This window comes from Biomphalaria glabrata, chromosome 15 (genome assembly GCF_947242115.1).
Source record: "Biomphalaria glabrata chromosome 15, xgBioGlab47.1, whole genome shotgun sequence".
NCBI lineage: Eukaryota > Metazoa > Mollusca > Gastropoda > Planorbidae > Biomphalaria > Biomphalaria glabrata.
Genome location: NC_074725.1, coordinates 7,851,703 through 7,867,440, shown reverse-complemented (window position 1 = coordinate 7,867,440; position 15,738 = coordinate 7,851,703). Strand labels below are relative to the sequence as shown.

The 15,738-nt window shown below is 32.4% G+C and overlaps 1 protein-coding gene across 2 annotated transcripts; it reads right to left on the bottom strand.

Moving 5' to 3' along the window:
- Positions 1 to 4,938: 4,938 nt before the first annotated feature.
- LOC106057185 (U2 small nuclear ribonucleoprotein auxiliary factor 35 kDa subunit-related protein 2-like) lies at positions 4,939 to 15,168 on the bottom strand. 2 transcript variants are annotated; one of them, XM_056013210.1, is made up of 11 exons: positions 15,086 to 15,168; positions 13,473 to 13,585; positions 11,980 to 12,071; positions 11,684 to 11,859; positions 11,264 to 11,359; positions 10,189 to 10,227; positions 9,623 to 9,726; positions 9,423 to 9,529; positions 8,002 to 8,164; positions 6,382 to 6,491; positions 4,939 to 5,821 (listed from the first exon to the last, which is right to left on the bottom strand). In XM_056013210.1, the coding sequence occupies exons 2-11, from the start codon at positions 13,556 to 13,558 to the stop codon at positions 5,160 to 5,162; spliced, it is 1,635 nt and encodes a 544-aa protein (XP_055869185.1). In that variant the 5' UTR covers positions 13,559 to 13,585; positions 15,086 to 15,168; the 3' UTR covers positions 4,939 to 5,159. The 2 variants fall into 2 exon arrangements, with proteins under 2 accessions (XP_055869185.1, XP_055869184.1); XM_056013209.1 differs by having other exon boundaries at positions 15,080 to 15,145.
- Between the last annotated feature and the right edge of the window lie 570 nt (positions 15,169 to 15,738).

Sequence of the window (15,738 nt, the reverse complement as noted above, 5' to 3'; positions counted from 1 at the left end):
GTTGGTGTTCATCTTTAGCGGCCCCCAAAAGGGGAAAAGATGCTATTAGTTATGTGTGGAATGTCCGTCTGCCCTGTTTAGATCGTGTAAGCTAAAAAGATAGTGAAAATCCGACATCATAATATTTTAGACCAGGGGTGGGCAACCTTTTTGGATAAGGGCCGCATTTCTTTAAATTTGGGAATGGCGGGCCGCATATGTATATCCAACTTAGAAAGATACTCTAGCTAACTTTTAATTCATAGTTACACATATTCACGTTTTTTTTTACCACACTCAAAGTTAAGGAATTACAGGAAGAGTTAGCAATTTTTTAAATCAATTAATAATTTTTTTTAATTGCTGTTGTCTTTTTATATTACAATAACCCCAATAATATACAGTTGTACTTAATGTGCAGTATTTTACTTTTTACACTCGTGCATAATGTTCCGGAACTGTGGAACTAGCTTACTAGTTGTTACCCTTGTGACTGCTGTCAAATTACAGTCAGTCAAAATCGACCAGTAATTATACTTGTTTAATTTCCCCCACCCAAAATATAATGCTTGTTCACTGGATGAGACAACATATGTTCCGGAAGTTAAATGTCGGGTCGAGCGAAACTTGCCCTTTTGGAGCATTACCAGAGAATGCTAACCATGTCCTTCAATGGTGCATACTAAATCAGAGACCCGAATAGGACTCTGGCCCCAAATCCCTCCTATAGAACCAAAGTTATTTGGAGAACTGCCTGATCTGGAAACCATTGCGCGGTTCATCTCAGATATAGGATTACTGATCTGAACCCTCCAACATGTAAAATGAGAACAAAGAAGAAGAAGAACAGATGTATGTGTACACAAATAGTGTGAACAGTAGCACATTTTTTAAAGTGTAGAATTACAGCTTCTGGCACCTATAAGACTCCTGTGGAAGTACTGACTGGAGCTTCTCTTTGCTCGGAGTTATGTCCTCTGGAGCTAAATCAGCTTCTGCGCTAAATGGTGAGCTAATGGTATTGAAAACCGGTTCTTGACGTCTTAAAATTTGCTTATATAAATTGCAAAATTAAGGAATCTAAATAAGTGTACTTTTAATCATTTTACTAGAAATAATTTCACCTTTCAGCAAAGGAAAATGACAAAGCCTGTTTTCTTTTGCTTGCTTGTAGAGATGGGAAGGCCTTGTTTGAAAAGATTTAACATACATTTACATTTCATATGCAAAAAAACTCATTGCAATGGTAATTATGAAACCTGAAATCTGTCTTCCACCCTTCATTAGAAATATTGGTAACAAAGTCATAGTCAATGTCCTTCAAGTAACAGAACAATTTCTTCCTTCAGATTTTATAGTGCTCTCGTTTACCTTGCCCATGATAAGATAGAGGAAATATTCAATTATTTTGTTCATAATCGGAACTACCTATGGTTAGTACACCCTAGTTCTAATGAGTTTGATTTCTGTTCACCTTTTGCTATCATAAAGTTGAAATTTTATGAAGCTTTGTGCAAACTTTCCTGAGGTATTAAAAACCTCCACCATTTTACTCAGTCAAAGATCGAGCTCCACCAGTTGTCACCCTTGTCATCTTCTTTCCAGCATACCCAACATTCAATATAGTTCTTCATAGCATTGAATAAAACTGATCAGAGATTGTGTCTAGAATTGAGTGTATTGAACTATTGATGTTATAGCTAAAAAGCATAGTCTTCGTTTGCTTGAAACTTTTTATAATGACAGTTTCAGTAATTTATATTTATATTATTTTTAATATATTTGCATTTTTATAAGTATATACTGTGGGCACACCTGACTTCGGCGGGCCGCATAAAACACTCCGGCGGGCCACATGTGGCCCGCGGTCCGTAATTTGCCCACCCCTGTTTTAGACCATTCAAAGTTCTGATGAAACGTCTACTTTTTTCTTTTCTGAAAGCGAAAAATCTCATTTTCATAATAACTTATGCAAGCAGTTTTTTTCATAAAAAATACATCACTTTTACAACTATTCACTATTAATAGTAACAAATATTAGTAGGGGAAATCACTATTTACCATATTTTTAACACATTTATGCAAACGGTTTTAGATTTTTTCCAAAAATTATTTTTTTACATTTGTATTGTAAAGTTAAGTAAGTTCTGTTATACACAGAAAAAATGTTTACTTTTTTTTTAAAAGAGAAAAAAATCTATTTAGTATGCATATAAGTTGGACATAATTTGAAACAATTAATAAGTAGTTTTTCATATTATCGCGTGGATACTGCGCTGCTCTACCACTGCCACAGAACACATAACTAAAGAAAAATGTTTTTTTTTGAGGAATAAGAGATTGACCCTTTACATAACAATTGGATCAATTAGATATTAATTATAAAACATCAGTTAGGCTATGTTCACATTTAACTTCACTTTCACCAATCCTTTGGACTGCTGGGGCTCCACACAAGATCTGTCAACCATCTTTCTCCATTCTTCTCTGTTGTTTGTCTTTGAGAGAATTTCTTTCTGATGTTCTTTCTGAAAATATTGAAACCTGTCTGGATGGACCATTTATTTCATGGGTCGATATTCCACACAACCTTTGTAACCTTGTAAATCTTATTTTGCTTTATGAGAAACTAATTATACACACAACTGAATCTACTTCAAGGCTTAGATAGTATTTGTATTGTATGTATTTAAAATGCCTAAAAACATTTATGTTGAATTATTAATTTCACAAGTTTTAATTTCCAATATTTACACTCAAGGTCTAACCTAATAACAAAACTATTTTGATTACCACATTAATCATCAATCTCTCACAATGGATACTTGACTCTATCATGAGATTGATGTACATGTGCTAATTGCTGGCTAGTCACTTCTCCCAAACTAAAAATTTTTTTATTTATGTACTTGTCTAACTGGCTAAACCCTTTTTTCTTCTTCTTTTCATTATGAAGTTAGGTTTAGACAGCTGTCTTTTATCTGAGATGAACTGTGCAATGGTTACATGTCAGTCTGTTCTCCATAATGGTTAATTTCTAAAAGGGGTGTTCTGTTGCCATTATCTTGTTTGGGCAGCTTTCTCTGGCTGGTAACACTCCACAAGGGCAGTTTTCATTTCTGCAACATGTGTTGTTTCATTCTGGTGTGCCATGTATGGAGGTGAAAGAATTGTTAATGCTGTAGGAAGAGCTTCATATAAGCTTAGTTTTTCTTGATTTATGGGTAAGAATTAGTTCAACTTGGATAATAGTACCGGTACTCTTTATGTCTTCACCCAGGCATTCATCTCACTTCTTTGACATGATTCATAGTTGCTTCATGACTTAAGGTGGCCATTTATCATTTACATATAGAATTTCTTCCTATATAAGGATGGGCTTTTTAATTTCCTGCTCATTCTCATTGGCCAGTATTTCAACTTTTTTTATTTCCCTCTGTGTGCTGGGATCCATTGGGAAACAGTTTTCTTGCTATTTTTTTAGATTTATAAGTGGTGTCTTGAGTGCTATGAGACAAAGAGTGTTTAAGATTTCATGGACTGTTGGCATCTGTCTGGAAGATGATCTGACAAAGTGACAGCTGTGAGTGCTATCCTGTATCTAAGTGCTACCCTCTACCTGTTTCTAAATTGCCAGTAGTAATGAACTTTACTTGCTAAACACAATTTATGTTGTGGATGTGATTTCAGTGATTATTAGAAAATATGAGTGTATAAAAAAATCCATTGACTATAAACAAACATTAACAATTAAACTCATTGTTCAATAAAATCTACAGCACTTAGGTCAACTAAAAGTGTTCCCTACAAGGGCAACCTACTCTATGGCAAGCTATGCCATCTATTACTTCCCATAACACCACACAAGCTGACCTGTTTAACCATGACATGTACAGGATGGATCGTAAGAAAGAAACTTGTTCATTATGACACACACTTTTGCACTAAAATTACATTCACAACAGTGAATGATTAAAACATTGTTGTTAAGTTAGCATGTTGTCACAATATTTACTCAAGCTCAAAGGTAATAAGGCACCCATAGGAGCTCTTATATTCTAGTACAAATCTGTCAACATAAAGGAACTTAAGGCTGTACTGCTTTACACAATCTCATAAATGCGATGCATTGAATTGAAAAGATAAATGTGATTTCATCTGATCAAAAAAAATTGCTTAAAAATATTTAAAATGTTTGTGCTTATTGTTCAAATAATGAGTTAAGCAAATTATATTTTTTATTCAATGTAAATTGTTTTTGAACATCTTAAGGGAAAATGTATGTGTCTATTAAAGTAATAATTTGGATTCCAAGGTAGGCAGCAAATAAAACTAGTTGCATAGTAAGGACAGCATATTTACCTTGAAATTGTAAGGTCACTTCACCACAGAGGCACAAGACCACTGAGAATTTTTGCTAATGTTTATCTGACTGAATAAGTAATGAGACCTTCAGTTTTTTTATGTGAAAAAAAAATATTATAAAATGAAGAAAGTGACTGTGCTTTGGTTTCTAATTAACCAGTCAAGTACTGGTATAATCTGTTTGAAAAAAATATAATAAATAAAATACACTACACTGAGTCATATAAGAGTTCTGTACAAACTGAAATACTATCAGCCCTTTTAAGTAACTCAATAATTTGAAAAAAAAAAGCTAGAATTGTTTGTTTTTACCTGCACACTACCAGGTGCAAAGAAAGTAAGAAACATATACAATAAAAGGTCGCTGTTCCTAAGGATAGTTCTTCTCATTCCCTGAAACAGCACCAGAAAAGAAAAAAGGCCACAAGTTGTGACTGTCAGTCATAGGGAAATCAAGGTTTAATTGTCATGTTGAGGGTTCATTATAAGTGCTTCAACTGGACATGTTTAATTTGTTCAAATACCACCCAACATATTTCACTAAGTTCCACATGGCAGTGTAACGTACAGGATGTAAGACCAATGAAAATAAACTTCTTTTTAAGTGAATTTTAATGTATTAAAACAACTGTCATCAACTTCAATGACTAAATTTTAAAAACTTTATAAACATAACATTTTTGTAAACAAAAATTAAAACAAGAGAAGGTACATTTTTTTTATATACATGTCTAAAATAACTTTCACTAAAATAATTTAGTGCACTAAATATCTTCTTTAATCAACAACAAATGAAATATGAATTAGGCTGTGTTCTAGTGATGTAATGTTTCTTTGGTTTTCTCTATATATTCATAAACAATTTCTTCATCTGAGCTGGAGTCAGAGTTACTTTCTGAACTTGACTTGTCAGATTCAGAACCACTATTTGATGATGGTGAAGATGATAGCAGGGAAGATTTACTTTTATTGCTTCTGGAATGTTTTTCATCAGCTACAGTTTCATTTTTGTTTGCGTTTTGTTCAGACATTCTTGATGAATATCTTTTTCTAGATTGTTGTGGCTCGGGGCTGTACTGTGAAACTTTTCTTTGTCTTGGAGACCTAGACCTTGGTCTGTCATATCTGTGTGTTCTGTCCCTTGATCTTGACCTAGACCTTGATCGATAGTGTGTTGACTTTCTTGAAGAATGCGACCTTCTAGAGGAAGAACGTGACCTAGATGAAGATGGAGAGCGTGACCTGTGTCTTGATGACTGATACGAGGAAGAAGATTGTCTTCTAGACTGGCCATGTTGTACAGAGTCTCTTGAGTAATGCCTCTGAGAGCCGGCTCTGTCTTTACCATTCTGGCGGTCACTTCTGTCTGTAGAGACATCATCATAATCTAACTCTGTAAACTCTCCACCAGGGTTTCTAAACACATGTAAAAAGTTGCAGGACTTTCCTTTGGGGCAACGTTTTTTTGAGGCCAGTCCTGAAAGTAAGAAAACATTTTCTTTTATAGATTTCATGGACATGAATATCTTTTATTTTGTCATAAAATGAAAGACGTTAAACATTATCATTAAAGATTAGTTTGATCAGCTTTTTGGGTTCATTTTATTATTGTTACAGTAAAACATTCAACTTATCTGATAAAAAACACAGCTTTTGTACTTTTGAATTTATATATATACTGGTACATTGTTGAAATATATAAAAAGTCACTCTACAGGCTATTGTGATGCAGTATTTATGCTGATATTATCCAGTTTTTTTTCTTTCTTAGTTCAGTATCCTATCGGAACCACAGTTCAATACATTTCTTCAGTGCTAAGCCTAAATTTTGTTTTGACAATAAAAAGATATGTCTTTCATGCAGATTTTAAGTTGTCATTAATAAAATTATTATAAATGTAAAAAAAATAAAAAATAATAATTAGTGCAGATCTTCCCATGCAAAAAAAGTATAGCTTAAAAATAAATTAATTGGTATAATGTAAGTACTATTCTGAGGTTCCTAAAACAAGTGAGGAGGAGATACTAATCAGTTACCACAAATAGCAGACTTCCAGGACTCAATATTGACAAATATACAAGTCAGCTGACGACTTGCATACCACCGAGCATTAAATTTCTCAAAAGCTTTTTGCGCTGCTGACTCCCTGAAACAAAAATTAAGAGTTATTTCTTTAGTAAAAAAAAAAAAAAAAAAAAAAGCTTGCAGATTTATACATACTGGTACATTGAACAATTGTTTTATAGGTAAAATTTTTTAAAAAGTTGTATTAAACTTTATGGAATCACCATGATTAATCATAACAGTTAAACTTTCAACAGAAATCATTTTCAATAATCTACTAGTATCAAGATAGCCCTAAAACTAATTAAAAGCACTTAACATTATCCTGACAATTCACACAAGACAGAGTTACAGCCAATCGTTTTATAACATAATGAACAGTACCATTAAAAGTTGGCAAGCATTAACACTCCTTACTTTAAATTATTATTACTAAATGATCACCATGGGATAGTTAAATAAAAACAAATACTGGTCTTACTTTCTATAAGATCACAAGTTCATTAACAGGTGACATCAGGGGAACTTTAGAAAACGTTAGTTCTTGTATAAACACGTTTGAGGACAGAGATAACATTTGATTGTTCATGTAATATTGTCACATTATTGAAGCTATAAATTGTCAACCAAGTACCAAGTCTTTCATTAACAACTATAAGATAGAAAATAATATTGTGCTTGACACAGATTTCAACTGGAAAGATGCATGAAAAGGACGCAGAAAATGTAGATCAATGCACTTGAGAGTAGTCAGACTGTAGTTAGCTAGAGTTAAGGTGGATAATATCTTTCTTTGTATTATTTTCTAACAAACCGACATGACACAAGTTATTTGGATGGAACAGGTCTTAAAATGTACTTGAGAGTAAATTAACCTTTTAATTAATACATCATAAAGAGAAAATTTATTCTGTCTGCAATATGTGACTGAAGTTAGCTAAAGAGTTAAAGTGGATGCTATCTTTCTAAATATTATTTTCTAGTTAGAATTTGTTTAATACTGGTACCTAAATTTCACACCTAGAAATATAGATTTTAGTATTATATGAGGACTTACAAAATTGGCATAAGGAATTGGAAATATCTGAAAAATTCTGCATGGATCTCGTTGCATTTAAACTGATTCTCTCTGTCATGCAAACAAATGAAATATTAAGATACAGGGAAAAATCAAATTCATTCTTAATATCTTGGGGCCACCTTAAAGGTTTCAAACAACTTATTCTATTGTCAAATCAGCGAGTTAAATATGACTTGTCTCATTTCATGAGTTAAATTCACTGACTGATGTGAAGAAAGACAAGCTTAGGTAGTATGAATTTAATGCAATTATTTCACGGCAAATTTGAAAGAAGATACAAAATTCCATGACTTTAAGTACTAATTAGTCACTTTATGGCAGCATAGATTTCAACTTTTCGATTTAAATTTTACTGACACTAAGACTAAGACTAAGACTGCTTTATTGATCCTTACGGAAATTTGTTGTGATTACACTTTACAAGTTAGACATCCAATATGAAGGCAAGATATTGTTAATTAAATTATTATTAGCGTGTCAGTAAATTAATCATAGTAGAACAGGAATTTACCTTTTGTATTGGACATAGACATTCCCACGTAGATGTGGCTCACAGTTACAGCAGACTTTTAGCTGGACTATGGTGCCAACAGATTTGAACTCAGGAACAATATCCTCATAAAAATCCTTGAAGCTATTGTACAGTTCATTCTCATCATATTCCAAACTAACATCTGAACACAAAGTAGAAAATGTGTCTTACAAAATAGTGGCACTATCAAAGCAGTATTTATATAAACAACTTGGCTATATAACAATAAGAAATCTAAGATTAAAATAATATTGAAAAAAAATTTAATCTTACCATTCAAAAAGTTAAATTGAATAATGTTTAAATGAATATGTACTCTTTAACTCTACATTTTTTTTTTGTAATTTAAGAAATGGTGCCATTCCGCTGGATCTATTTTGTGGAACTTGCTTAGTAATTAGCCAATCAATAATCTGCTCCAAGTGTTTGAATATTTTCTTAAAATTCACATTTTTGATGAACCAGGCATGTTAACATTAGGTCTAGGCTTTTCACAAGCCTTAAAATTGATTTGTTTGGGGTTGGTTTGAAGTCAGGTATCTATATGCATGTTTTAGCTCAAATAACAGAGATTGATATGAGTGGCATGTTCCTTGGGAATTTAGGGATAGGGGACAGGTTTAGGGATAAAGGTTTGGGAGGATTAAGTCAGCTAAATTTATAACTACTGAGCATTTGACAGACCTTAAAAGAAAAATGTTTTATACTATGACATATAGTTGACTATTCCGAATGGCAAACATAATATATATTTTAAATGTAAAATAAAAACCCAGTACTAGTGTTTTGAGAACTTCTATGTGTTACTGTGATACAGAATACTATATAATGCAAAGTGATCAAACAGACCTATACATTAGGTATAAAAGGTAACAGTGCAGTATTTATGTCAAAAATTGCATATATGTGTGCGAATTTGCTAAATAATTAGAAATATAATTTAATTTGAAATTAAAAAAGAACAACTCTTAATTATTATTTTTTTAAATTGCAATTTTAGTCATATTTTTAACCAGAGTAAAGAAATAGAGGTATGGTTGCTGAATGGTAAAAACGCTTGGCTTTTGAACTGGGAGTCCAGGGTTCGAATCTTGGTGAAGCGCGAGATTTTTACTTTTAGGATCTTTAGGGCACCTCTGAGTCCACCAAGCTCTTCATTAGTTTGGTGAAAAGTAAAGCCAGTAAGTCATTGTGCTGGCCACATGACACCCTCGTTAACTGTGGACCATAGAAACAACATAGAAACAGATGACCTTGCATCATCTGCCCCATAGATAACTTGGTCTGAAAGGGGAACTTTACTTTTACTAAAATTTTGGATCTATATCAGTCTACTCGTACTAATTTGAACAACAAGTAAAAGAAAAATAATGAATTAGAAATCATACAAACAAATATACCTGTATCATAATTGTCAACGATAGATTGCTCCAGCTGAAAACTTGAGAACATGTTTGGTATCAAGATGGTGTGACTGACTTCAGGGTAATCATGAAAACGTGAGCAGCTGAAAGCAAAGATAACTTTTTAATTCTTACACCAGCATGTCAAAACACAGATGAATTTTAGTTTTATTTCACACCAGGTAAGCTCTACTTACTGATCCCCAAATCTACACGCTGCCATCTTTTTAAAGAAAGGACAGGCATCGACTTGACGTTCTGTTCCATAGTGTACAGGGGCTAAAGGGTTATGCCAGGCACTCTTTGAAATATACAATTTTACATAGGTGAACAATTTAATTTGTGTCAGAAACTCTCTTTAAAAATTTCTTTTGATTACTTAAGATTTTTTTTGTAACCATCCAAAACAAAACATTTTAAAATTCCTTAAACCAAATAGAAACAGAGAAAGTAGTACAAAATAGGATGTCAATTGTATAAAAGATGCATTTGTTTTAAATTTCACTGATTCCATGACTATTAGTACAGTAAAATAAAAATAACAGTCAACATATTTTTTTTGTTAATCAATAAAAACAATAATGGCCTAAGACACAACTCAGCATAGCCCACGACATGGTCTGGACCCAACCTAGCTCTCTGAATGATGTTTAGCATCAAAGTGATAAGTAGATAAGTAGTGTAATTCAATTCTGACTTTTCTGTTTTGAGTGATATTTTACTTGATGGACATATATTGAGATGTGTATAAACAAATACTTACTGGATTTTCATTAGCTGTTGCTTCCTTAAGAAGCTTGTCCTAAAAACCCAACAATGAAGACAAGAAGATGAAGAATTCAGAACTAACAAAGTCTAAGTAGATCTGGAAAGCTAGAGACTGAGTTAAGATTCTTTCTCCAAATAAAAATTTAAAAAACTAAAGAAATTAAAGGCTAAAAATATTATAACATAATTTGCTGTATAACTAAAATATATGTAGGTATAAAGTTGAAGAGTTTTGAAGATTTACTCCTTCTTCCCTAGTGCTATTAGAGCATGGGATAGACTGCGTGAGTCAGCCAGGAAAACACATAGATTGACGTAGAACATGTGTAGGGCATAATCATCTTCTTTTTTGAAGTAACATCTGTATTTTATAAGATGACTCACTCTATCCCTGCTTTCTACCCACAGCACAGGGTAATTATCATGTAATAATGTAATTTTCAAAGTATCTGACAAAAACTTTAGAAAATTTAAGTGAACTAGACTATTGGATGGTAGTCCCAGTCTATTTAACTAAAATATGTGACCTATATTATAACATTAATGTCAGTGTCTTTTTTTTTTCAAATAACTGCTTCGATTTCAATAACTCACCAAAAATTGTCCATTTTATGAACAAAAAAAATTTGAACTTTATGAGAGATCAAAATATGATTTAAAAAGATAATGTAAGACATCTAAGCATTGCTAGATCTCTAAAAATAGATAATCACAGCTAACATTTTACAAATGTACTCCTATCAACTAAGTTTCAATATAGAAAAGACGACCTATGATGAATTAACTAGCTTTTTAAAAAAGATACAATCCACACATATAAGGTTCTGCAAGGTGTACCAGGACTTACAAAGGTTAAGGAATGTCAATGAAATTAAGATATTTGTTTAAAAAAAAAAAAAGAGGTTCTGAACAATTTTTTTAAACCAAGATCCTAAATCAAGATTTTTTCAATTTCCTATAGTTTTATATAAATGAAAATATAATTTAAAACATATAATATCTTGTACAACATATAACAATTAATTTGATATTATAGGATATCATTCAACCCAGTGGGCCAATAGCATCACCTGCTTGAGACGTTTTTCTTGTTCTTGTTTCTCCTTGGCCTCTCGTTCCTCTTTTTCTTTTCTCTCCCTCTCTTCCCATTCTTCTTTAATTTTTCTCTGAAATTACAACATTGGAACATCAGTCTGACAGTTTCATTCTTTGAGTAAAGCAAGACTGAATGTTTTTTTTAAGGCAAAGTAATAATTCTGGAATGATCAACATGAATTAAAGCATTACATGGCGCAGCAATTTGGAAGCAGATGCCAAGCAGATGAGCAAGACGTGGGGACAGTTGGAGCGACTTGCCCAGAATTGAGATGCCTGGAGGAATCTGGTTTGTGGCCTAATCTTCTGCAGAGACCACAGGCAGAGATGATTATCCACATGATTAAGAAATGGAATAATCATAATTAAGGCATTTTATAATCATTATATCTTACCTCAATTTCTTCTATACGCTTCTTTTCAAACTCCTCTCTTTCTTTCTTAGCCTTGAATGCTGCCTGAGCTTGCCTTTCACGCTCCAACCAAAGTTCATTTTGTATTCTACTTTCATTTTCTTCTCGCTCTCGCTCTCTTTCCTCTTCTGAATCACTTTTAAGATCATCTGCGGCTTCTGATCATTGCATTACAAAATAATGAGAATAACAAACCAACTTATTCTGGTATTTATAGTGTTAATAAAAAAAGAAATGCTATATGAAATTCTAATATATGTAATGTAGTACAACACTACCATTATTTTCCTGCCGTTCTCTCTCTTTTGCTGCAGCAGTTCTCTTTTCCTTTCTTTTCATTTTCTTCAAGTAGGCTCTCCATTGCTTGTGACTTTAGTTTAAGAAAAATAGTTCACAGAAATTATGAAAAACAGAAAGAGTGATTATATGAACATTTTTATGACATTATAAAACAAATTAACAAGAGATGACTGAGCAACAAAGGTGACAAAAGCACTGGGTGCTGGCACCATAATGTAATGATACTTTTCATTCCACAGAAATTAACTAGTAAGAATACTGTCAACTAGAGGTGTTGTTCAGAATTTTCTATCCAGTTAGTCATTTTGATGTGACCATTTTACTTTAGGTAATCATCTTTTTTTTCATCAGTCTATGGCATTCATATCAGAGGTGATCATCATCTTTCTATATCCTATTTGTTTTCAATTATTAAAAGTCTTATTGCAATACTGATAAAGAGCCTGTCATAATTTTGATCAATAAGTGATAGAGTTAAACTGATATTTTATGACTTAATGATGTTCTGGATCAAACCTTAAGGTCCACATTATTAAATAAATCTAACCTTTTCACTTGACTGCTTCATACACCTTTAGTAATAGTTATTGTATCAGTTTGTCTAATCATAATTTTTTTTAATCTTTGTGTTTTGCATTTTGCAAAAATTTTCCTTATAATTTACATTCTATAATTTTTTAAAGTTACCCTTTCAGTACATGTGGTCCAGGAGGCGCGGTGGCTGAGCGGTAAAGCGCTTGGCTTCCGAACCGGAGACCGGGGTTCGAATCCTGGTGAAGACTGGGATTTTTAATTTCGGATCTTCTGGCACCTCTGAGTCCACCCAGCTCTAATGGGTACCTGACATTAGTTGGGGAAAAGTAAAGGCGGTTGGTCGTTGTGCTGGCCACATGACACCCTCGTTAACCGTAGGCCACAGAAACAGATGCCCTTTACATCATCTGCCCTATAGACCACAAGGTCTGAAAGGGGAACTTTACTTTTCTTTTACATGTGGTCCACCGAGGATAAGGTGTAAAGCTCATCTCTTTTTAAAAAGGTGTAATGTGTCCTGCTAATGGAAACCCATTTGAGAAATTTTTGGTGACTCTGGTATGTCCTAAAAATCTTGAGGTTAAAATCCCATCTAAGTAGGATTCAAAGTCATGACATTTCCGTTTAGATTTTAAGAGAATGGATTACTTATGAAAAGAAATTTTAAAACTGTATTAAAAGTTGCCGACAAATCATCATAGAAAATAATGGCAATAATATGACTTGAATTCTAAAATTTTCCTTGAGTCTAAATACTAATTTCTCTTTGTTAAATTTACATGCTTTAGAAATAACAGTAAATCAAAAGTGGTTTTAGGTGTCAATATATAAAAAATATAGAGATGTTATAAAGCTAGATTTTTACTTTTTACTGAAATGTGTTTTTGATATTTTCATCATATTCTTTAAAGCCATGAAGTTATACATGTATACTTACTTGAAATGTTTGGGTTTAGTTATAGTCAACTTTTTGGGGTTCCCCAATTCACACTCTTGTGAAAAGTTAGTATCTATTTCTGACATGATCTGGAGCTACTAAAGTGTAAAAGCCTATTTAAAAAAAAAGACAAGAGATTTGAGTAAACTGATTTTACTTTCTAGAGATATTACTTTAAGTTGGGGTGGCCAACCTATGATGCATGTGCCGAAAGTGGCGCATTGCACCTTTATAAGTGGCACACTACACCTCACAGATAATACAAGAAAAAAACAGCTGCTAATAAAAAATAGATAAACAGATTTCTAGAAAAAAGGATGAAAGAATTTAACTCATTAGCTACTATCACACAAAAATCAACCCACATCATTTTAATACTAATAGCCCGAAAAACCCAGAACAGGAGGGTTGTAATGGTATGTTAATGTTAGCAATAACTGGAACAAAAGAAAAGCAGAAAGCGGTAGCAAGTGACAGTTTAATAAATTGTGGAAAATGGATTGTTATTTTGTTCGAGACTTTTAGGAAAACCAACTAAATGATCTAACATCTCAAACTAGAATACGATTAAATTCTTTCATCCTTCAGATGTACCTAAAATAATTTTGGTAGTTATTGTGATGTGAACATTTTTCAGAACTATAAAGCAATTTGCTTAAAATTGTTCCTGTCAAAATATGCATCTGAAATAATTTTGGTAGTTATTGTGATGTGAACATTTTACAGAACTAAAGCAATTTACTTAAAGTTATTCCTGCCACTACGCTGTCACTACAGATAAACATATAGATGAGATGTGAGCCACACTTTCATCCATAAAAATTATAAAAAACCAATTGTAATCTTATAAATTTATGCTGTGTTATAATAAATAAATTAATATTTTGGATTGTTGCATTTCATGTATGTTACATGCTTGAATGATTTTAGTCTTTCCTGAGTATATTTCATTATATTTAGCCTTCTAAGGCTTTAGGCAGTTCAGGAAAATACACATTTGCCCCTCAAAATACACATTTCCAGGTCTGGGATTTCCATCATGATGTTGCCATGTAAATGTAAATCTTATCTAGAGGCATCTCTGCCAGTCACCTAAAACAAAAACACCTAAACAATTTAAAAAATCTATCTTTTATCTAAATTCTAATCACTAATGATTTTTAGACTCTCTTTAAAAAAGTTATTGAAAGTTCAATATAGATCTAGATAGATATAGTGATATAGAAATAAATAGATAGATCTCTAGATAAAAAAAAAGGGAGCTCAATATGCTTAAAAACAACATGTTGAACATGGTGGCCGATTTAGAACCATTTAGTATTTAGATCTAGATTTCTTATTTAGGTATCTCCTGTCCTGGTCCTGGCCTGGGCATCTTATGATGTCTTATCAAATCATCATGATCATGATAATCAATCATAATCATCATTTTCATGATCATCTTAGTCTTAATAATAATCTTATATAATAAGTTTAAGAGAAACCTGATTCTGCGTATCTAGTCACGTAAACTAATACCTCGACTAGATATTTCAGTTCTATATCTAGATTATATAGAGATCTAGATTATATAGAGGTCTAGAAGTAGATCTAATTTGTAAACATACTGTCACCTGTGATAAGATACTGAGACGTCTGTGAGATATATCACAAACCGGCCGACATATTGTTGACAAATTAAGCAGATTGATCTCCCTTGTATGCCATAATTATATATATATATATATATATATATATATATATATATATATATATATATATATATATATATATATATATATATATATATATATATATAAAAGGACCAATGGCGAACGCTTTTGTACCAGTTTTTAGTTAAGAATTTATAGCTCGCAATGGTTAAATTTTGAAAAAAAAAATGAAAACATCTGCGGACTCCTCAGCTATTGGGAGATATAACTAAATTTGACTCTTTTTTCCATACCAGCTATTAAATTTATAATTCAAGTCAACTTGCGATAGTGGTCGGACCTAATCAGCGAACGCAATTTTCGCGGGAGTCATAATGAGCGAAAGGCCGTAAGAATTAGCGAAATAGCATGTTAAAATATAATTCTATTAGTTCTATCATCTATTTTTTTCCATGAAGCTTTATAATATAGCCAACGAAACTTGTGATCAAATATTTCTTTTAAAAGAAAGAAACTACGAAATTCGATCTCGCCCCCTTCCTATAGGCTAGTCCACGTCATTTTACTCTCCATTTCATAAACTCTCGTTAATTACTGCGACTATTTTGTTTTTT

Bases quoted from the DNA above. Each gene is read 5' to 3' on its own strand.
- LOC106057185 (XM_056013210.1), bottom strand. From the start codon at position 13,558: ATGTCAGAAATAGATACTAACTTTTCACAAGAGTGTGAATTGGGGAAC. The intron at 11,860-11,979 runs GTAGTGTTGTAC...TGCAATGATCAG, and splicing joins AGAACGGCAGGAAAATAATG to AAGCCGCAGATGATCTTAAA. The intron at 9,530-9,622 runs GTAAGTAGAGCT...CTTTGCTTTCAG, and splicing joins GCGTGTAGATTTGGGGATCA to CTGCTCACGTTTTCATGATT.